This window comes from Calliphora vicina, chromosome 2, assembly GCF_958450345.1.
Source record: "Calliphora vicina chromosome 2, idCalVici1.1, whole genome shotgun sequence".
In the NCBI taxonomy this organism is placed as follows: domain Eukaryota; kingdom Metazoa; phylum Arthropoda; class Insecta; order Diptera; family Calliphoridae; genus Calliphora; species Calliphora vicina.
This window is the reverse complement of record NC_088781.1, coordinates 19,964,062-19,987,383: the sequence shown is the minus strand read 5'-3', so window position 1 is coordinate 19,987,383 and position 23,322 is coordinate 19,964,062. Positions and strand designations below refer to the sequence as shown.

The following is a 23,322-nucleotide window of genomic DNA, read 5'->3' as shown; positions in this document are numbered from 1 at the left end:
TTATTCTCACTTAGTTCTTGAACATTATAGTGTAAACAACACAATTTTTTTTGCTTCGAAAAAGTCGTATTTTGAGCCAACGAAGCGTCATATGCGGGAAGTTTTGCTTTACTTCTTTAATTTAAAAAAAAGTGCCGTTGAAGAACACCAATTGCTCACCAAAGCTTATGGTGAATGTGTTCCATCGGTTTCAACGTTCGAGAGATGGTTTGTTCGGATCAGAAGTGGTGATTTTGACACGGAAGACAAAGATCGTCCAGAGCAGCCAAAAATGTTTGAAGACAAAGAATAAGAGCCATTACTTCAGGAAGATTTTTGTAAACCCCAACAAGAGCTTGCAAAAATCATTGGAAGCTAATTAATCAGCAATTTAAAAATGTTTGCGAGGGTACGAATTGAAGCCGCGAGACCTTGAAAGACGATTTTGCATGTCCGAAATGATGATAGAACCCTATAAAAGAAGATAATTTTTGCACAGAATCATTATTTGTGATTAGGAATAAATCCAGCTCGAAGCGTAACAGATCGTACGTGCCAATCAGTCGAATCGACACCAAAGCCAAATACACATGGAACCTGCTCCGATCACAACCAGAATTATCGGTCAGACATGAACTTAGAATGTTGTGGTTGGGAAGTTTTGCCTCATCCGTTTTATAGTCTAGACCTTGCCCCGTCCGACTACTATTCGTTTCGATCGAAGCAGAACAATATATCTGGGATACGCTTCACTTTGGAAAAGAGTATCCGATATTGGCTTGACTTGTTTTTGGCTTCAAAAGATGAGCAGTTCTTTTGACTGGGAATTCATATGATGCCAGAAAGATGGGAAAAGGTCATAGCTAACAATGGCCAATACTTTGGATGAATTTATACTCTACAAATGTTTCAAAATAAAATCTAAAAATTTGAAAAATCCCGCATTTTTAAGTCATAACAGTGTGAAACTGAAAATATTGTAGGCTACCAGAAATCCACAAAAACGTGACATGACAAACCCTGAGATGTCAGTCAAAGCCACCTTCAAATGGAGATGAATTAAAATTCACTGAGGAATTATTACGCATTTTTAAGGAGTATAGCTCATCTGTGTACTCACATATCCCTTATTTCAAAAAATCCCAAAGAAAAAAGTTTGATACTGTTAAATTGAGTGATTTTGGCTGGGAAAATACCCCCCCCCAAAAAAAAACGAGACGTTAGGCGACACGGAAACTCACCCTTCAAAATTTACATTGGAATATCATGTCCTCTAGTCCTAATTCATAATTTTGGGTAATAAAAATTCGTTGATAAAGATTCTGTATCGTTCAAAAGTCACAGTAATTGTGTTAGCGTTAGTTTTCGGCGTCATCGAAAACATAAGGTCCGATGACAACTTCATAAATGGCGCAAAATGTTGTGACTTTCAGTAAATGATACCTAGATACATATGGCCCCAGAAGCGCAAATTTTCATTATTTATGTATCCGTTTAGATGTCAATCATCTTCAAATGAAAATGGATTCAAATATAGTTTCACTATTCCGCGTTCTTGGGAAGTATGAAAGTTCCATGGTTTATCGTATTCTTTGTCATCTGAGTTATCGATTTCTTAACCAATGTGTAGAGAAGGTAATCGAAAAAAAAAGAAGATAAAAACAGCTTCACTTAACCTGCTACTCTTTGATCGCATTTAAAATAACCACAATGCCGTTCATAGATGCTGCTTCGTTTCTAATTTTGAACATTGTCCATGCAATAGTACATGGATCAACCCTGTCGCTATCAAATATACTCGCTTTGTTTAGGAAGGTACAAATTACAGTTTGTCCACTTCGTTTCTAATATGCAGATCAATTAATCTTTAAAATTTAGTCCAACAAACTATCTTTACAGACGGAGAAAAGGACACAGAGTCAGATACTTGCGCGATTTTATATGGACACAATATAGAAAGGAGCTTAGATTAAAATGAATATTATTTGTATTTAAAAAAGTGCTAAATGTACCAATTTTTATTATACCCTTCACCATGAGTGTCATTCTGTTTGTAATTTCCAAATTTTTCATTTGCGACCCCATAAAGTATATATATTCTGGATCGTTATAGATAGCGGAATCGATATAGCCATGTCCGTCTGTGTGTTGATCAACTTTCCGAAGCCCCCAAATAACTTACATACACGATTCATACATCAATATGTCCGGAATTCTTCCGGCTCGGTCGCTATTTAAAATCGAGAAAATCGGTCCACAAATGGATGAGATATAAGGAAAAAACTAGGACAACCTCGATTTTTGACCTATATCTGGATTACTAAGTCATTAATATAGACAATATGGATATCTAATGATAGATATTTCAAAGACCTTTGAAACGACGTATATAAGACCATAGTAAGTTGGACATACAATGGGTCAAAATCGGAAAAAAATATTTTTTAACCCGAATTTTTTTTTTATCAAAAATTTTTTTTTGTCACAAATTCTTTTTCCAAAAAAAGTAATTAAAGAAATTTAAAAAAAAAATTTTGAAAAAACTTTTTTTAAAAAAAATTAAAGAACAATTGGAAAAAAAAATATTTTTAAAAAATTTTAAAACATTAAAAAAAATGATTTTGATTAAATAAAAATATTTAAAAAAAAAATATTTTTAAGTATAATTTGGTGAAGGGTATATAAGATTCGGCACACAGAGAGCACTATAGCTCTCTTACTTGTTTTTGAATAAATTAATTTTTATTGTAGCTAGTTCCTATGCGCATTTCTCTGGTTGCTTATGCCAGATCATCAGTATAGTCTTTAGGAAAGTTAAAGATACAAATAAAATTTTAAAGCGAATGAGAATTACAAACACTCAAGTGTTAGATGTAAAATTGAGTGTCATTCAGTACACAACAATTCTTAGCAACAAAAAGTAATACTCTTCCTCATCAAGTTGTAGGAAATAGTTTTTTCACATCGAACAGGGTTATTCCAATTAAACGCTTCAAGTGCTTCATAATAACAAGTGAATAAAAAGAAATTAATGGTTGTGAAATCAGGACTGCATGATAGAAAATTAGTAAATTCGATTGATTGCATTGACGAGATTTAAAGTAAACCAAGCTTTTACTCCATTCTCCAAATATTGTGTTCAATTTTGTATTCTGAGTGGTAAAAATTAATTAGGAATTCATAACCATGGAATAGTTGCCGCTTGATGTTATTCTGTTGACCGATATCTACAGAATAATGAGATTTTTTTGAGGCATTTTCAAGTTATACGATACCAAATAAGAAAAATTGTTTAGGAGCCAAATGCAATATTAATTTCATGGTACTGAGCACTCCTTATTTTAAATATAAGCCACACCATGATACAACAATATAAGGTACACTCAGTAAAAACAAATTCTCAATTATACATTTCTTGTAACGTCAAACAAAAGAAAATATGAAAAAAAATCAAAATCAAAGTTTGACGTTATAGGGCTAAATATTGAAAACTCTCCCTAGTGATTCTACCTTCTACAATTATTGTATCATGAGCCACACTAAAAGCATGTGATTGCCATCAATGTTTTTGAAGACTTTTACGAAATTCCCCCTAATGGCGAAAAACAGCGAAAATATATATCAATGCTTGATATTGAAAATGAATATATGCCAAGTATTACAATAAAATGGTAGTTAAGTCCTTCAGAAAACTTTGATATTAGAAAAGGTTGTCGGTAAAGGTATTTTAGCGGTATAGAAACGAGGCAGGGTCAATAAGTCCCCCACCTTTTGAATTTCCTGGCTCTTAACTGAAAGGGCAACACTGCTCCTCAACAGGTATCTGTCAGTTTAGTCCGGTCAAAATTTGAAGAAGCTGCATCATTTGGTTTGTGTTTGACAGCTATTGATTGCAGACTAGCTCGTGACTGGAGGAGAAATTGGAAAAATGCGAATTTCGTCTGCTCAATTTTTTTTTAGTAGCGAAAAAAAAAATCACTGGAATAAAATCTAAGCTTGGTAATAATATGGGAACTCTGCACCATCAATTTCAATGGTAAAAAGTGTTTTACTGAATTTCGTTATGGCCGTACAAACACTGAAAATGCCGAACGTTCTTGACGCCCAGTTGAGGCCTTTACACCCGAAAGAATTACAAATGGCCGATCGGAGATTGAAAGTGCGAGAGATTGCTGAAGCCATATGCATCTCACATGGCTCAGTGTTTTCAGTTTTGAATTATCACTTGAATTAGGCTACGAAATGCTCCATGTGACTATTTCTGGTTTCCAAACCTGAAGAAATGACTCGGCGGAAAGAGAAAAAATACCGATTTTGATGACATCGACAAATCTTATTTTTGAAAGGGATAAAAAAATTGGAGAAATGTATTTTGGCTTATTTCGGCAACGGTAATTGCTGTTATTTCGGTAACGATATTTTAATTATAACGATAGAGCTGCAAGTGCATTTTATGGCTAACGGTTGTTTAGCTGGGAATCTTAATGTTTTTCTATAGATTTAAATGCATGAATTAATTGATGATTTCATACGAATTAATAAATTATTTGATCACAAATTTTCAAACGATTTTTCACTAAGCTCTAGTTTTTGGGATAAAGATATTCTTCTCTGTTTTAACCGAGCATAAACAAAAATTTGTGTTTTTCAGTTATTTTTTACCCCCTGGTTATACCTGATCAATTTTAATTATGATAAACTTCAAAATGGTTGTCTAGATAAAAAATTATCAGGTATAGTCTCCATTTATTAGTATTATTGCTTCGTTATGACAAAATTGTTAGTGATTTTGCTCAGACAACTTTGTCTTGACAACAAACGTCATTAATTGGCATTAGTTTGGGGAATGACCATATGATTTGACTGAAAAGTATGGCAGTGCTAACAAAATTGGCAGTTAGTAATCCTCTAAATTTCTTTCAGGTTTAACTTAACAGCGTGTTAAGCAACGTTTAACTAACAAGTAAAAAACTAGCTCTAAAGCTAAGCAATATTGTGTTTATATTTTTGAAATCATTATCCATACTAAGTGTCCCTTATATTTATATTGATTGTCTTTAATTGCATGCAAAACATTTGAAATTTAAATTTAATTTTTCCTTTTTGCATTTTCTTTCACTTTAGTTACAAAATAACAGTATTTTAAAATGATGTCATCGTTGGCAACGTCTACATATCCACGTATAGATCATCGAACTGTGCTAAAAAACCTCCAGATAGAAACAAACAACAACACCTGTAATGACAGAGTGAAAACAGACGTCTTTAACCCAATTAACAATACAACAGATAACAATAAAACAACTGCACCAGCTGACACCAAACTATCCATACATTATTCCTCCCAACTACCACTACCAACCTCATCGCCCAGGACATATGCACTACAGAGATCCGCTATAGCAACGAAAATACCATATCCTTTGGCAACACTTTGGTCGAATCAGAAATATATAAACAACCACAGCTACGGCAACGGCAACAATTTCAAACGTTCCTCTTCAGTGCGCTTGCGTGGTATAAAATCAAATTTACCACTCATCATGGAACCAACCATAAATGAAACACCAACAACAACTACAACGAATGCAGCCACTGTGAATGAGGAGAAATGCAGCAGTAGCAGCAGCAAAAACACCCACGAAACAACAACTACGGCTACTGTGACCGGTGGACTACAATTCAGTGCTAGACGAAAGCTGGCATTAATCTCACAAACGGACGCTAATGTGGCGGAACCCACATTAATAAAACGGTCACTGTCGTTGCGTAGAAATTACAAAGTTTCCACTAATAACAACCATAACAGCTCTAGCAGTTGTAACAATAACAAAACGGATTCCTCAAAAGATAAAATATGTGTGGCAACGAATATAAAATCCTTATCTCTACATGATGTGGCCAAAACTAAAGATCAAGGTGATGGTCTTAAGGCAACAACAACGACAACAACATCAACAGCACCAGCACCAGGAGTTGACAAACAAACATCAACTTCATTAGCTGTGGAAAATGTTAAAGATTTAAGCAAAATGGTAAGTTTTTAATTGTGTTAACTATTGTAGAATTGCTAAAGTTATATAAACTTTAATAATAATATTGATTTTCTTAAAAAATATTCCAACGTTTTATGTGGCCAATTCTACTACTACTCACACACTCCTTTAAACACTTACTCCTCACTCAGTCGTTTGCTCGCTTTGTTTTTAACCCTTAAACTGTTGTACAAAAATAAAATGCAGATGACATTAGTGACATTTTGCCCAATAGGAAAAAAATCATATCAAAGGACTATTTTATAAAACTCAAGTTTTCAGAAGAGCAAAACAACTGTTTGTTTTGCTAATTGATAAGGAAATTAAATTAGTTCTTCTACAATATATTTTTAAGGCCGCTACTAAATTCTAAAAATAAATTATTTTTAAGTTTTTGCATTATTGAAAGTTCTATCTATTTATTTTAAATAAATAAACCAATAGATAGAGGATTTGCATTGTAAGAAATACATTTTAAATTTGAATTATTTAGGGACTTGTTATACCCTTCACCTTCGTGAGAAGGGTATATATAAGTTTGTTTTTCCGTATGTAATTCCACAATATAATTTTCCGACCCTATAAAGTATATATATTCTGGATCCTTATAGATAGCGGAGTCGATTAAGCCATGTCCGTCTGTATGTCTGTCTGTTGAAATCAACTTTGCGAAGCCCCCAAATAACTTAAATACACGATTCATACATCAATATCTCCGGAATATTGAGCCGGTTGCTATTTAAAATCGTGAAAATCGATCCACAAATGGCTGAGATATAAGGAACAACCTCGATTTTTGACCTATATCTGGATTAATAAGTCATTAATATAGACAATATGGCTATCTAATAGATATTTCAAAGGCCTTTGCAACGACGTATATAAGTTGGACCTACAATGGGTCAAAATCGGAATAAAATATTTTTTAACCCGATTTTTTTTTTCACCTAAAGTTTTTTTCGCTAAATATTAAAAAAAATTAAAATTTTTTTTTTTTTAAATTTATTGTCCCTTATGAACTGCTCTTGGATTCTCCGTAGCTCAAATCCTGGAGTTTTGCTTGTTGACATAGCTATTTAACCCTTTGCCGACCTCGGAGACACCGTTGTCCCAACACAAAAATTTTTAATAACTAAATAACAAAAAAATAATGGGTTCCATTTTAATTAGATCATAAACGTGTCTCTTATTAATGTGTTTAGATTGAAACAAGTTTGTTTACAGCATTTATTATACCCTACACCACCATAGTGGGGAGGGTATTATGCGTTTGTGCAGATGTTTGTAACGCCCAAAAATGTTGGTCTAACACCCACCTTGAAGTCCGTCTGTCCGTCTGGTCGGCTGGCTGGCTGGCTGTCCATGTAAACCTTGTGCGCAGAGTACAGGTCGCAATTTTGAAGATATTTCGATCAAATTTGGTACATGTTATTTTTCCAAGGACCAAGCCTATTGAAACTGGCTGAAATCGGTCCATTATTTCACCTAGCCCTCATACAAATGTCCTTCCGAAATTGGACTTTATCGGTCATAAATGTTTAATTTATAAATAAATGTATCTCCACAAATTGCGCTCCAAATAAGTTTTATATATACAAAATTTATGTCACCAAATTTTGTTACGATCGGTCCATAATTAGTCATAGCTCCCATATAGACCCGCTTCCGAAAATCACTTTAACGTGCACAAATCGCTTAAAAATGTTGGTATACTCACAAAATTCAACATAGTAAACTTTCATAGAGACATAAATCACACGACCTAATTTCATTGTGATCAGTTCATAATTGGTCATAGCCCCCATATAAGGCCCACTTCCGAAAATCACTTAAATATATAAATTATTTAAATTTTAAAAGAAAAATGTTTTTGCTCTTTTACTTAGTGTAGGGTATTATGGTCGGGCTTGACCGACCATACTTTCTTACTTGTTTTTTATTGTCTTTGAAAGTAGACAGTTTTATTGGTACTGTATTCAATAATTGTTCAAAAATTAGTATTATGAAGTGAAAGGTTTAATAGGAAATGGGCTTCATCGCTCATTACAAAACAGTGAATAAAGTTTGGATTTTCCTCAGCTTTTTCACGAAAACAAATGCATAGTCAAGCCGTTACTAGTGGTCTATACTCTTCAATTCTTGCACAAGTTGAACTTTATATGGGAACAAGTCTAATGTACTCAAAATTCTCTGCAGCAACAGATAGCCCAAGTTCTGTCGAACGTCTCCTTGTTGAAGTTGTGAGACTAGGCTTTCTCGTATAGGTTCAATATTTTAAGCAGTGTTCAAATGGTGATGCTGTACACGCTGTGTCAAGACAATGAAAGCGCATTCTGGAAGTCCAATTTGGGTCACTTTTTCGAGCATTGCTGGCCGTATGTCACGATTAACATGAACAATGTTATCTTACTTGTTGCTGGTTTATCAACATAAACCAGAGACTTCAGGTGGCGCTATAGGAAATAATCGAGAGGTGTCAAATCGCACGACGTGGAGGTCAATTGAAATCAAATTCGATTTGTATATCATGTAGCGCCATCCTATTGAAACCACATCTTGCCTGGATCAATGTCATCCATACCTTCAAACAAAAATTCAGTGATCATGGTGATGTAACGATCTTCATTGATCGTTACGAGAATCAATGACTGATTTTCATAGGAAATTTGGATAATTTGGTAGCGTTGTTCAAGCGTCAATCTATTCATGATAGTTTGCCGGAATATACTGATCATAAATGTCAAAAAGTGAGCGCAGTATGACAGTTAACAATTTCGTAAGTTCTATCGGGATTAAAAAGCACCCTTTATTTGAAAGATTAGCACAAATTCTTTCAAATAAATTCTAGTTCGGATATGTATGTATATCTTTAGAAAAATTACTTATAAGACGAATTATCAACTGCGGATTTTGTCTCATTGTAAAATGGAATGATGTCAGGCTTTTTAAGACTCTAGTGGACACGACTTCTCTGATCTATTTCTGTCTTTACCGATATATACTTACAAAATGCCTAAAAGTGTCATAATTTTCTAGTTTTTATGGTATGCACTGTTTGAATGGACGACGTCCTCGAAATTTAATTAATTTTTTATCGACTGTGACACATTTACCAGAATTGAAAAGATTCGTTAGCCCACTGTTCCCAAAAATCCCTTTTGCTAACTCATTTCTCTTCAGACTTCTGATCAAATTGCATCATTAGCGCTATATTTTAAAAACTTCGCAAACTCATTGTTGATTTGATTTATTTCCTATAAAGACTCCAAAACTTGAACATGCGAACGATATACACTAGCCAATAAATGAAGTTTTGATCTAGAAATAGCATCTAGGATATCATCTGGCAGTCTTCTTCGCTTGAACTTGACGTACATCATAAATGAATTTAAAATAGATCCAACTTTAGAAACGATATCTTCTTCATTTTCTCCCGATGTATCATTTAGAGTTTCTTCTTCCAAATCAGATTGCTTCAATTTCTTCCTATTTCATTATTTCAAAAAATTCCAATATGATATAAAAAAATACTTCTAATGCTTTCAAGAAGTTTCACCTTTACAGCATGTATTATTATATTTTATTTGTTTATTATCCCAATATCAAATTCAAATAAATAATTCTTCAGGATTTTCAAAAAATTTTATTGTTTGGGTGTGAAAATATGCATTAAAAACTATTTGGACAATTTTGTCCCATGAATACAGGATAAGGATTAAATGTCGTAGTCGTTTTTACACATATCGTACGTAATATTTAGAATTTCGAAGTGGAAATGTATGTTAAACCAACCAACATCAGTTCGGCGCTGCGAGTGCCGCAATAACACAATACACTTCCTTCCATAAATACATATAAACATATGTATGTATGTATGGATGTATGTATGTTTGAATTTAATATTTGTGTTGTACAATGATTTTCTTGTTGTTTCTATTGTTCCTATTACCCCAAACATACCCTTTGCCAAAATCTTTTTGGGTTTCCTCAAGGGTGGTGCTGGTGGTGGTAACAAAAAAATCAACAATTCACATAAACAACACGTAAATGCTAAAAAAAGAACTACAAATTTACATAAAAACAAACAAAAAACTAAAAAAAATAACAACAAAAGTATGTACACACGACCATGTATTTTGCTGCTTTTATTAAAATGTTGCAAGTTGTTTTCAGAAATCTATTTAAACACACACATAAGTTTTGTGGCAAGAATTTCAATTCGCCTTAAATGTCCTTTAAACTTTTGCAAAATGCAAGCGCATTATGAAAGTTTTCCTTAAAGTCAAACCGATTTCTGAGGGAGTTTTAAAGAAAATAGAAAGTTTGAGGTTTCTCAATACTTTCTTTATATGTTTTAAAAATTTGAAAGGAAGTTTATTATGACAATAGGGAATTCTGAACTTTGACAGTTGATAGCGGCCATATTGTTGAAGAAACATCTGTCAAATTGGCTGTCATTTGTTCAGTATGTAACGTTCAATTATACGTGCAAATAATAAAATTGTTTTTATTAAATGGATATTCTGTGAGGCCAATATCTGGTTTAATGGGTCATCAAACAAAACTGTCGAATTTGGATATTTTAAAAATTAATCGATCACTTGAATAATAAAAAAGATATTAATTTGTATACAATTAAAATAAAACTCGTACAATTGACAAGCCTAGTTGATATGTATGTTTCAAAAAAAATATTCCTTTTAAGCCAACTTTAATTTCTATGTTACCTCAATTTTAAATAATTTTTTCTTACTTTTCTCTTCCATTCTTAACGACATTTTTGTCCCATTTTCTAAATGGCGTAATAAACTTTTATTTATCATACAAGTTAAATAACTTCAATGAAGTTACATAAAAGTACAATAACTCTACATAAATTTAAGACAAAATAGTCAGTCCTAGTTCTGTTTTTTTACACTGCATAGAAAAAAACCTTAAAAACAGAACTGTTTCATTTCAAACGTTCCAATTTAGCAAATGCAATTCTTGTGTAGGATAATAAGTAGTTAAAACCCACTATTGCCAGATTAAAAAATCTTTAGTATTAATTCAGTCAAGGTACAAAATGGAATCGCAATAAAGTGGTGGAAGGAATTGAGAGCACACAGTATGGGAATAGAATTGTGGGACAGTGGGCTGTTTGCAAAATATAAAAATTATGGAGTAAAGAGTGAGCCAAAAAAAAACTTATACTTGTAATAAGTTAATTAAAACTTAAACCTTTCAATTTAAAAATTTAAAAAATTACGTAAATTTAAATTTATTCAAATAATATATATTAATCCTGCCATTAAAGATATTATATTTGCTTCTGTTACCTTTTTGGACGAGGTGATCCACTTACGCTTAAAATCGGACATGTCCTGACATACATTTCTTTTAATTCTGTATTTACTAGAGCCCAATACCTTTCCACAGGCCAAAGTTCTTGACAGTTGGGTGGGTTTGACTCCCTTGGTACTAAATTGACATTATTGTTGGAATACCATTCAGGAGCTTATTTTCTATAGTGGCATGATGCCAAATCGGGCTGGAAATGTGAAGGCACTCTGTGCTTTTTTAAAATAGGTAAGAGTCGTTTTTGTAGACACTCCTTAATATATATTTCTGAGTTTATCGTGCCTGATGTCACAAATGATTCGCTTCTTTTGCCACAACTTAAAATGGCTTGCCACACAAGAAATTTTTGGGGAATTTTATATGTTATTTTGTCCGGTATTGTTCTTGAACATTACCTGATCCATCAGCCACATAAAAATCTTGACCCAGAGTTTGTGAAAAGTCTGCTAGTACATAAGTTTCACCATCAATCACACAACAGTTGTATTTTTTTTTTTTTTTAAAAATTTGATCTAAATTTTTTCGTTCGTTCTTTTGGTGCTAAGTTTTTTACCGCATTGCGATCTGTAACTTTCTGAACTTTATATGACTTCAAACCAGAATTAGCTTTGGCTCTGCGCACAAAAGAATCACAGCACTGAACGTTACGAGCTGCTTTTCTGATAGAAGTGTTCGGTGCTCTTCGAAAGAGTTGTTTGACTTATTTTGCATTAGTTTTCTATAGAAAAGTAAAGTTACCTATAACTTATAACTATAGAAAAGTAAAGTTATCGATAAGTTTTCTATAGAAAAGTAAAGCAAAGTTATCGATAAGTTTTCTATAGAAAAGTAAAGTAAAGTTATCGATAAGTTTTCTATAGAAAAGTAAAGTAAAGTTATCGATAACTTTTCTATAGAAAAGTAAAGTAAAGTTATCGATAACTTTTCTATAGAAAAGTAAAGTAAAGTTATCGATAACTTTTCTATAGAAAAGTAAAGTAAAGTTATCGATCAATTTTCTATAGAAAAGTAAAGTAAAGTTATCGATAACTTTTCTATAGAAAAGTAAAGTAAAGTTATCGATAGCTTTTCTATAGAAAAATAAAGTTATCGATAACTTTTCTATAGAAAAGTAAAGTTATCGATAACTTTTATATAGAAAAGTAAAGTAAAGTTATCGATAACTTTTCTATAGAAAAGTAAAGTAAAGTTATCGATAACTTTTCTATAGAAAAGTAAAGTAAAGTTATCGATAACTTTTCTATAGAAAAGTAAAGTAAAGTTATCGATAACTTTTCTATAGAAAAGTAAAGTAAAGTTATCGATAACTTTTCTATAGAAAAGTAAAGTAAAGTTATCGATAACTTTTCTATAGAAAAGTAAAGTAAAGTTATCGATAACTTTTCTATAGAAAAGTAAAGTAAAGTTATCGATAACTTTTCTATAGAAAAGTAAAGTAAAGTTATCGATAACTTTTCTATAGAAAAGTAAAGTAAAGTTATCGATAACTTTTCTATAGAAAAGTAAAGTAAAGTTATCGATAACTTTTCTATAGAAAAGTAAAGTAAAGTTATCGATAACTTTTCTATAGAAAAGTAAAGTAAAGTTATCGATAACTTTTCTATAGAAAAGTAAAGTAAAGTTATCGATAACTTTTCTATAGAAAAGTAAAGTTATCGATAACTTTTCTATAGAAAAGTAAAGTAAAGTTATCGATAACTTTTCTATAGAAAAGTAAAGTAAAGTTATCGATAACTTTTCTATAGAAAAGTAAAGTAAAGTTATCGATAACTTTTCTATAGAAAAGTAAAGTAAAGTTATCGATAACTTTTCTATAGAAAAGTAAAGTAAAGTTATCGATAACTTTTCTATAGAAAAGTAAAGTAAAGTTATCGATAACTTTTCTATAGAAATGTAAAGTTATCGATAACTTTTCTATAGAAAAGTAAAGTTATCGATAACTTTTCTATAGAAAAGTAAAGTTATCGATAACTTTTATATAGAAAAGTAAAGTAAAGTTATCGATAACTTTTATATAGAAAAGTAAAGTAAAGTTATCGATAACTTTTCTATAGAAAAGTAAAGTAAAGTTATCGATAACTTTTCTATAGAAAAGTAAAGTAAAGTTATCGATAACTTTTCTATAGAAAAGTAAAGTTATCGATAACTTTTCTATAGAAAAGTAAAGTTATCGATAACTTTTCTATAGAAAAGTAAAGTTATCGATAACTTTTCTATAGAAAAGTAAAGTTATCGATAACTTTTCTATAGAAAAGTAAAGTTATCGATAACTTTTCTATAGAAAAGTAAAGTTATCGATAACTTTTCTATATAAAAGTAAAGTTATCGATAACTTTTCTATAGAAAAGTAAAGTTATCGATAACTTTTCTATAGAAAAGTAAAGTTATCGATAACTTTTCTATAGAAAAGTAAAGTTATCGATAACTTTTCTATAGAAAAGTAAAGTTATCGATAACTTTTCTATAGAAAAGTAAAGTTATCGATAACTTTTCTATAGAAAAGTAAAGTTATCGATAACTTTTCTATAGAAAAGTAAAGTTATCGATAACTTTTCTATAGAAAAGTAAAGTTATCGATAACTTTTCTATAGAAAAGTAAAGTTATCGATAACTTTTCTATAGAAAAGTAAAGTTATCGATAACTTTTCTATAGAAAAGTAAAGTTATCGATATCTTTTCTATAGAAAAGTAAAGTTATCGATAACTTTTCTATAGAAAAGTAAAGTTATCGATAACTTTTCTATAGAAAAGTAAAGTTATCGATAAGTTTTCTATAGAAAAGTAAAGTTATCGATAAGTTTTCTATAGAAAAGTAAAGTTATCGATAAGTTTTCTATAGAAAAGTAAAGTTATCGATAAGTTTTCTATAGAAAAGTAAAGTTATCGATAAGTTTTCTATAGAAAAGTAAAGTTATCGATAACTTTTCTATAGAAAAGTAAAGTAGTAAGAGCATTCGGAATGAATTTGTTTAAGAATGTAATAAATTTCAACTTTTTAATAATATACTACGTTACTTATTTAATGATTTTCAAATTTTTTGAAAAAATATATAACAAATCTTTAGAATGTTCTTTCAGAAATATACTAAAAGTATAAATAGAAATGAAATAAATGTGTGATGTAATGAGACATGAACCATTCCAGGATCGAATTGAGATGAAATTCCATCTCTAAAATTTAATTTCAAAATTTAGTACAAAGATTTGTTACTTACGTACGTAATTTTTTTTTTAAATTCCCCTAAAGTCTCCAAAACTCAGTTTACATCCATATCAAATACCCGTATCCCCAAAGTGTGATTAGTGGGAAAATCCTTTAATCTGACAACACTGCTCGCCATTGATTTTTTTTATAAAAATATTTGAAAAATAAAAACTATAAATTTTTCCTAACCTTTTATTTAAAAAAATGTATTTTCTGCGATTTGCATTTCTTTACCATGTAAAGCTTATATTCCAATAAAATATGGCATCTCAAAATTGGACTACCACCCCCAAAGGTGGATGAATGCAAAATACAGTTAAATACACTTTCGTGCCTACACATACACACACACACTTTTGTTTGTGTACACCAACAACACCAACCCCCAAAACAGCAGAAATCGTGCAAAAGAAATGAAGAAAACGCAACAACAACAAAATAACAGTAATAAATTGTGTTTCTTTTCTCATAACGTTGCATTTTCATTTTCTGCAAATTGTGTTCACATGTTTGTTGTTGCTGCTGATTCTCATTATATTGACTCACTCTCTTTTAAAATAGAGGCCCCATACATAACGTATACGTATTGGTTGTTAGTGTCTAATATACAACAAATAATATTGACAGATTTAGTTTTTCCAAGCACAAACATAAAAACAACACTAACAACACTATAGTACATATAACTAACTAACTATTACAACAATAATAATAATATTTAACAAAAAAAAAAAACCAAACAACTAGCAGCCAACAAAAAACGAACGCGAACCAGAGACTCAAAGTTTGTGTTTGTGAAAAATGTTTTAAGGTGCATTCGAGTCAGTTGATTTTTATAAGTTAAAGTGTTAAAAACAAAAGTTAAACAAACACAAAATAAATTAAATAAAGTGTAATAGAAATAAAAAAAAAACTGAAATAAAATAAAATAACGAAAACGAATAATAGATTTTATTAAATAATTAAACTAATTTAAAAAGTTTCAACGATAGCATTTATATACATTTATTTCCTTTTTCATTTAAATTCCTCCCATTCCCCTAAAAGTTCTCTATAAATTTTAATTTCTTCTCTCGGTCATGTTTATAAAATTTTCCAAGGATTTCATTTAAATTATATGGTAATTGAAAATACAATATTGTATTAAAAACATATATTATAACAATTATCTTAAATGTTTTAACCTTTTCCATAAGGTTATTAACCTTTTGTGATTCCTTATGAAAAAAAAAATAAAACTTAAAACCAACAATAATAATGTGTTTATTTGTTATTGACCAAGTTTTTGTTTTTGGTTTCTTTAAGTACTTTTACAATTATTAATGTTTTTTTGTTGGTTTTTTGTTTGTTTGTTGGTGGGGTTAAGTACGATTCAACATCTTCTATTGGCATGTGAATGTAATTGTGTTTATACTACTGGTACTAACACTTACATAAATTATTATCTGGGTGTGTGTGTGAGAATTTAGGGTTTTCAGATTAAAAATTGTGAAGGAATTTGAAAATTGTTTTATTTATTTAATTAGTTTTTTCGTCTTCTTATTAACGTCTTAAATTCAATCCCGAATTCCCGGGATATTGTGTGAGAATTCCAGTGAATTATTTTTCTTAATTTTATGTGATGTTTTTTGAACTTGACTTTCTCTAAAATATGCTTAAAACTTCAAAATAAATGCACAAAAAATTTAATTTTGTTTAATATTTTTTCATATTTTAATTAACATCTTTACTTAAATTTTGATTTAATAAGCAAAACATTGCCAATTCAAAATTAAACAAAAATAAAATATTTATTTTTTGCGAATTAACAGAATTAATTGGAACCAAAACTAATAGAAATTGAAGCCATTCCGATACAAATAGAATTCCGTATATACCCAAAATTAGAAATCGAGTCAATTTATCTCTTTATTTAAATATTTATTGGATTTTTTTATTTGTATCCAATAACATTATAAAACCAAAGATATTTTTAGCTTTATAACGAAGTCTACTTTCTAAAAAAATGTAATAATTTGTTCTAGGCGGAAATTCTCGGGAAATTTCAACATTAATCGCGATTTCCCGGGAAATGAAAAAGTGCTGGAAAAGAAAAACTCTAGTTATGTATCAAACTATTTTGTAAATCTACAACTTCTCTTAAGTTTTGGAAAAAAATCAACATTTATCATCGAATATGATTTATTGTATATTTATTTTGAAACATTATTATGAAACAAGTTTATTCAAAGTATTGGCCATTGTTAGCTATAATCTTTTACCATCGTTCTGGCAACATATGAATTCCGAGAAAAAAGAACTGCTGATCTTTGAGGCCAAAAACGAAACAAGTAAATTTCGGATACTCTATTCCAAAGTGAAGCGTATCCCTGAGAGAGGGTTCTGCATCGATCGAAACAAATAGTAGTTGGAAGGGGAAAGGTCTGGACTATAAGGCGGGTGAGGGAAAACCACTTCATTTTAAATAATTTTTAACAGGTATTGCAACATGTGGCCGAGTGTTGTCATGATGGAATATTACGGTTTCATGCCTGGCCGCATATTCTCTGCGTTTTTCGGGAAATGCTCGCTTCAAACGAAACAGTTGCATTCGGTAAAGGTTCCCTGTGATGGTCTGGTAAGCTTTCAGCAGCTCATAATAGATAGGAGCTTTTTGCTCCCACCAAATACAGAGCATTACATTGCCCCCATGGATATTTTCTTTGGTGTTGATTCGGCTGGTTGGTCGGGCATCACGTAAGTTCTCTTACCCTTCGGGTTTTCGTATTGGATCCATTTTTCATTGCAAGTAATGATTCGGTTAAAAATGCATTCAAACCTAATTTCGGACATACAAAATCGTCTATCAAGGTCTCTCAGCTTCAATTCCTATGGCTTTTGGATTATTCCTGCTGCTCACAAACGTTTTTAAATTGCTGCTTGAGTAGCTCCCAGTGATTTTGCAAATTCTTGTTGAGTTTGTAAACAATCTTCATGGAGTAATGCCTCCAATTCTTGGTCATCTTTGTCTTCCGTATGAAAAACACCGCTTCTGAACCGAACAAACCATCTCTCGCACGTTATTTTAGGTTAGTTGCTATGGGCAGCACACTTGGGTCCATTCAAAACTGATCCCATTCAGATTCATTGATGAATGAGTAGATTGGATGCCAAATTGGGTCTGATATTCCATAAATTAGGTGTTTAAAAGCCCAAAAAGCTACTTGTTTTACCCGACATTAGTCTAGTGGTGAATATGCTGTTTCTTATAAAGGAGAAAGACGGTTATTCAGGCTCCATAAGTTTGTCCTTTCATTTATTTAATTTCAACATTTTTAATTAGATAGAGGAATCGATATAGCCTTGTCCGTCTGTATGGTGAAATCAACTTTCCGGGAGATGCCAAACGTTCTGGATGCTCAGATGAGGTCTCTACACTCGAAACAATTGAAAAAATTCACGAGGTCGAGAGTTTGTGGAAGTCATAGGCATCTCACATGGCTCTGTAGTTTAAATTTTGCTCTTGGTTATGAGAAAGTTTCTCGAAAGATGGGTGCTGCGTTTGCTCACAATCGAACACAAACGCCATCGAGTGACAACTTCGCAGGAGTGTATGGCATTGTTCAATCGCAATATGGACGAGTTTTTGTGCCGTTTCGTTACCCTGCGCTAAATGTGGATTCAACACAATACACTGGAGATCAAACAGCAGTCAAAACAGTGGGTTTTTCATGGTGACTCTACACCAAATAGGGCCTTGGTGGGCTTGTCATCCAATTTAATACACATTGACGACTACCTTCAAAAGTGTAACACAATCAATGGCGAATATTATGCCAACTTATTATGTCGATTTACTGAGAATTTGAAAAATCGCAAAAATCTTTAAAAAAAATCGAAACAAATAGAGAAATATTTTTTTTAAGCTGCCTAAGAGTATGTTTTAGTTTATAATAATTTAATAGTTTATGGCCCAAAACATTTAATTTCTTTAGTTTTTTCTTACTCACTTATATTGACCTACCTAAACGGTGTTAAGAATCATTCCTAGGAAGTTCATATGTTCTAGAAAGTTGTTTATTGAGATCTTAGGTACATTTTAGTATTTGATTGTTTCCTTGAATTTTGAACGGTTTGCTACCTATGGACCTGAATTGGGGAAAAAAGCTAAAAACAACTTTGCTTCAGAGAGTAAATCAAAATTCCGAACTGTTTGCAAGATATGAGACTGAGAAAATTATCACTTTTTTGCAAAAATGACAACGAGGCCCCAAATATTTGGGGGCCCATTAAAATAAGTGCATGACTTTGGGCAATACTTTTGTCTTTTATCACATAGTGGTGTCGTTTATGGTTATTTTTTTTCTTGTTGCACTGTGTAATATAACAAAGTTATATAGCAAAAGTGGTGTAAGTTACCCCTACCCCTAAAAAGTTACACCACTTTTGCGCTGATAGCTTTATTTATCATGTAGTCTTCCGCTAAAAATGTTTAGCAAACCCTATATTGAAACAATAAACGTCTTATAATAACAGCTTAATTTGTAAAGTGTGACACTTGTATATTATGTACATATGTTTGTTTAAAATAGGTAAGACAATTATATACGAATTGACCGAATTTTATATAAGTTTAAATGGTCATAAACAAATTTCTGTAATTTAAAGAAAAAGAAAATATTTATTATTTTATTTTTATAAGCTATGAAAATTTGACTGAGTGGGTGCCAACATTTGGGTATATTTCATGATTTCCTTGAAACTAGATTCCGTGCTTTTAGTGATTATTTTTTGTTTTTTTTTTTGTTGTAAAAATAATTTCCGTTTGATTTGAAATCTATACATATTTTTGTGACTACAAAAAGTCTTGGCAGTTTTCTGGCTCATGTCCAAAATAAACTGTTAGTAAGCGATGTTAACAAACATTTTCTATTATTATACAAAAAATAACTAAAATATTTTAAACAAAACAAAGAAAGAAAAATGTAAAAAAAACTGTTTGTTTTATTCTCTAGTTCTGTAATTAGTGTCACCAAACTAATGGTTTATTGATTTTTTTTAATGCTGCCTCAATTAACTATAAAGAAAGTTATTTATTCATGTTAATTTAAATTTACAGAAAACTTGAATTGCCTTCTAAAATAGTTATATTTTGGTATCTGTAGCATTACATTTTTTTTAAATTTAAAAGTGTTTAAATATCTTGTTCTTAAATTTTGGTTTTAACCTTGATACACATTTGTTTTTTATATACGTACGAGTATCTTTTAAAAGAGACCAAATATTTACTTTGGTTTTAGGCTTACAACCATGAAAATATTGAAATTCTAATACTTGTACAAACATACTTTCAAGCTTACATATTTTAATATGTTTGTGTGTGGACGAGTGCTTTCCCTTTCAGAATCTTGTGCATGTTAATGTTAACAAGTATTCTTAAAATACAAACAAAACATGTAAGAGAGCAATATTCGGCTGTGCCGAATCTTATATACCCTTCACCGAATTATACTTTAAAATAAAAATTTTAATTATTTTTAGGTAAACAAAATATATTTTTTTCCAGTTGTTTTTTTCATTTTTTGAAAAAAAAAATTATTCGAATTGTTTTTAAAAATTTTTTGTTTTTAAATTTTAATATTTAGCGAAAAAAAAACTTTTGGTGAAAAAAAAATCGGGTTAAAAAATATTTTTTCCGATTTTGACCTATTGTAGGTCGAACTTACTATGGTCTTATATACGTCTTTGAAATATCGATCATTAGATATCCATATTGTCTATATTAATGACTTAGTATTCCAGATATAGGTCAAAAATCGATGTTGTCCTGGTTTTTTCCTTATATCTCTGCCATTGTTGGACCAATTTTCTCGATTTTAGATACCAACAGAGCCGGAAGAATTCCGGAGATATTGATGTATGAATTATGTATGTAAGTTATTTGGTGGCTTCGGAAAGTTGATTTCAACAGACAGCCGGACATACAGACAGACGGACATAGCTTAATCGACTCCGCTATCTATAAGGATCCAGAATATATATACTATATAGGGTCGGAAAATTATATTGTGGAAATTACAAACGGAATGACAAACTTATATATACCCTTCTCACGAAGGTGAAGGCTATAAAAATAAAAACTAGCAATTCTAGGAGACTGTCCCGAACTAGTGATTTTACCTATAATTTAGGGTGACAACGAGTTAAATAACTAGCTGCGTGACTAGTTATTTTAACGCGTGCATGTCCAAAGTTTGGATTACAATGAGACTGCCTGATAGCTGGTCCATAGTAGTCAACTTATAGAGTCAGTTAGCTTGCTAGCTACCTAACTAGTTACTTGGTCAGCTATATAACAAGTTGCTTTAACATGTACGGGTGCAAATTTACCTAAAATAGTCAATTAAAAAGGCATATCATCGACAGTCCAATAACTGATAACTTATAAACAAAACTTCCTCCGACTATTCTCCAATAGATACTTCTGGTGGATAAAATAACTACTTTTTAAAATACATAACAAAATAAACTTTTAAAGTAACTACACTCTAAATTACTTAGGGACACTGAAATAACAATTGACTTCACGCTAGATTACCTGGGATGTATAAAGTAACCAATTAACAAACGTGTCAAATGACCCAAAATATATAAATTGGAGTCATCCAAGTGATCAGACATTAGTGACAATTACCTACTGCCTATAAGGGATACATTCACTACTTGCTTAACTGTTGGGTACTGAACGAATTACACATCCATACATACTGGCATACGTGTTACATTCGAATACCCTACAGTACCTCATCAACGATCTCAAATAAAAAAGGTTAACTTAATTATTCTTCATAAATAAAAGATGTGCAAATTTTAAGTTATAAAGTAAATTGACTGAAATGTCAAGAATTAGCTGTCATCCTTGTGAGATTTATTTAGTACAAACTTGATATATTTTAACCATGGAACGCTTTCGACGCATGAAATTAGCTATTTTGAAAAACTAAACGAAATCAGCGAATCTTTAGTGATGAAACCTATTTTCAATTATGCGGTCCCGGTCGCTTATTTTCTCGATTTGGGAATGTCAATTGGCTGACTCGTTCTTATGATTTCACGACCCTGGACTTTTTTCTCTGAGGCCAATAAACCAAAAACAACTGATACTTTGAAATTTGACCATTCTGTTCATATAAATTTTCAAGATTTACATCCTGTCAGCTGCAATGTACAACCGACACGTTTATCGCGAAGATCAAAATTATCATGATTATTTCCATTCATACTTCATGATTTAATTTATAATTTGATTTGATTCCTGTAGACTTTGGAGTGTTATTGGATAACAGCTGCGACTTCAGAAAGCCCATCTGGAAAAAGTATAGTCTTTGACCCTGCTAGACTTTTTATAGTGGCGAATTGACGTCAGCACCGTGACAGTGATTCGCAAACCATTCCTGCATAATTTCCATCCATATAGCACTTAGCGCCATTCTAATGAATCCACATGTTGTCCACATCCATATCGTTCAATTAGGGCCAAATGAAATTAGTTATCATTGATCTGTAGTGATCGATGTTGACAGAAATGGCCTCAGCCAAGGCGAATTCATTAAGCCAGTAGACTATCACGCAATTTACATGATCATTTTTTTCATGTTTGCCCAGACGTCTGTTTTCATGTTTGTCGATGATTGACGGTGCGCAGGGTAGAGAAGTATGGGGGGTAAGAAAACAAACATGATTTCGGTTTATTTTTGACATTCCTCTTTACACTCATTCGTATTCTTCTAATTATGTTTTATAATTTTTCGTTTGTTGAAGTGAAAACATCATTTATATTAAAAGAGAATTTTTTTTAAAGTTAAATCAAACATTTCTTCAATTATTCCATCACATATTTTGAATTTACTTTTAAAAAACAATTTAAAAAATTGTCCAATTTATTTTCCATAATCAAATAAGATGTTTTCGTTTAAAAAATATATTACAAATAAACAACTAAAGAGAATCAACAATTAAATGTCAAAAACAAGACAAACATAATTTCATGTAAAAAATCACCGTGTAAATGTTCATGATTTTTTGGAAGATTCTTAAAAGGGAATTCGAAAAAACAGACGTCTGAAAAGTCTTAATGTAAATTGCACCTATTTTTTGCTCGATATGTTTTCCCACTTCTATCTGTCAAAGTTTGTTTACATTTGTTTGTTAATTTGAATACGTTTTTGTTTCTTTATAAAATTTGAACTAAATTTTTTTCGCTCGTTCTTTTGCTTCTAAGTTCTTTACCGCATTGCGATCTGGAACTTTCTGAACTTTATACGACATCAACCCATCATTAGCTTTGGCTCTGCGTCCAAAAGAATCAGAGCATTTAACTTTACGAGCTGCTTTTCTGATAGAAGTGTTCGGTGCTCTTCTAAAGAGTTGTCCCACTTATTTCGCCTTACGAACGGTGATGTTTTTTTTCCTTGCTGATACAGCTTTTCTTTCAATGCTCATGTCTTCTTTATACTGGTTAATGGCTTTGGAAGCAGTGTGACGATGAACCTTCAAATATTTTTAAGTTTTGGCTGGAATAGTGTGTATAAGTTTCATTTTAGTCACTCTTTATTTCAATTCATTATTTATTTTAAGCCCCGATTTTGATTTTTGCAGTTAGGTGTTATTTAGCTGCTTGACAGATAGGAAGTATTTTTACCAAAACAAAATTCATGTTGTTTTTGTAGAGTTGTTTTTGTTATAGAATTGAGACTACCTATAAATAAATACGCCTTGGTCTCA

General features: G+C 31.2%; 1 protein-coding gene across 3 annotated transcripts in view; it reads left to right on the top strand.

Annotated features, from left to right (window-relative positions):
• The window catches only part of qtc (quick-to-court), a 64,930-nt gene that overhangs the window by 16,084 nt on the left and 25,524 nt on the right, over positions 1 to 23,322 (top strand). For all 3 annotated transcript variants that reach the window (XM_065500548.1, XM_065500547.1, XM_065500549.1), the window contains exon 2: positions 5,104 to 6,014. In XM_065500548.1, coding sequence (XP_065356620.1) covers positions 5,127 to 6,014 — 888 coding nt within the window. In that variant the 5' untranslated portion in view covers positions 5,104 to 5,126. The remainder of the gene's footprint in view (positions 1 to 5,103; positions 6,015 to 23,322) is intronic.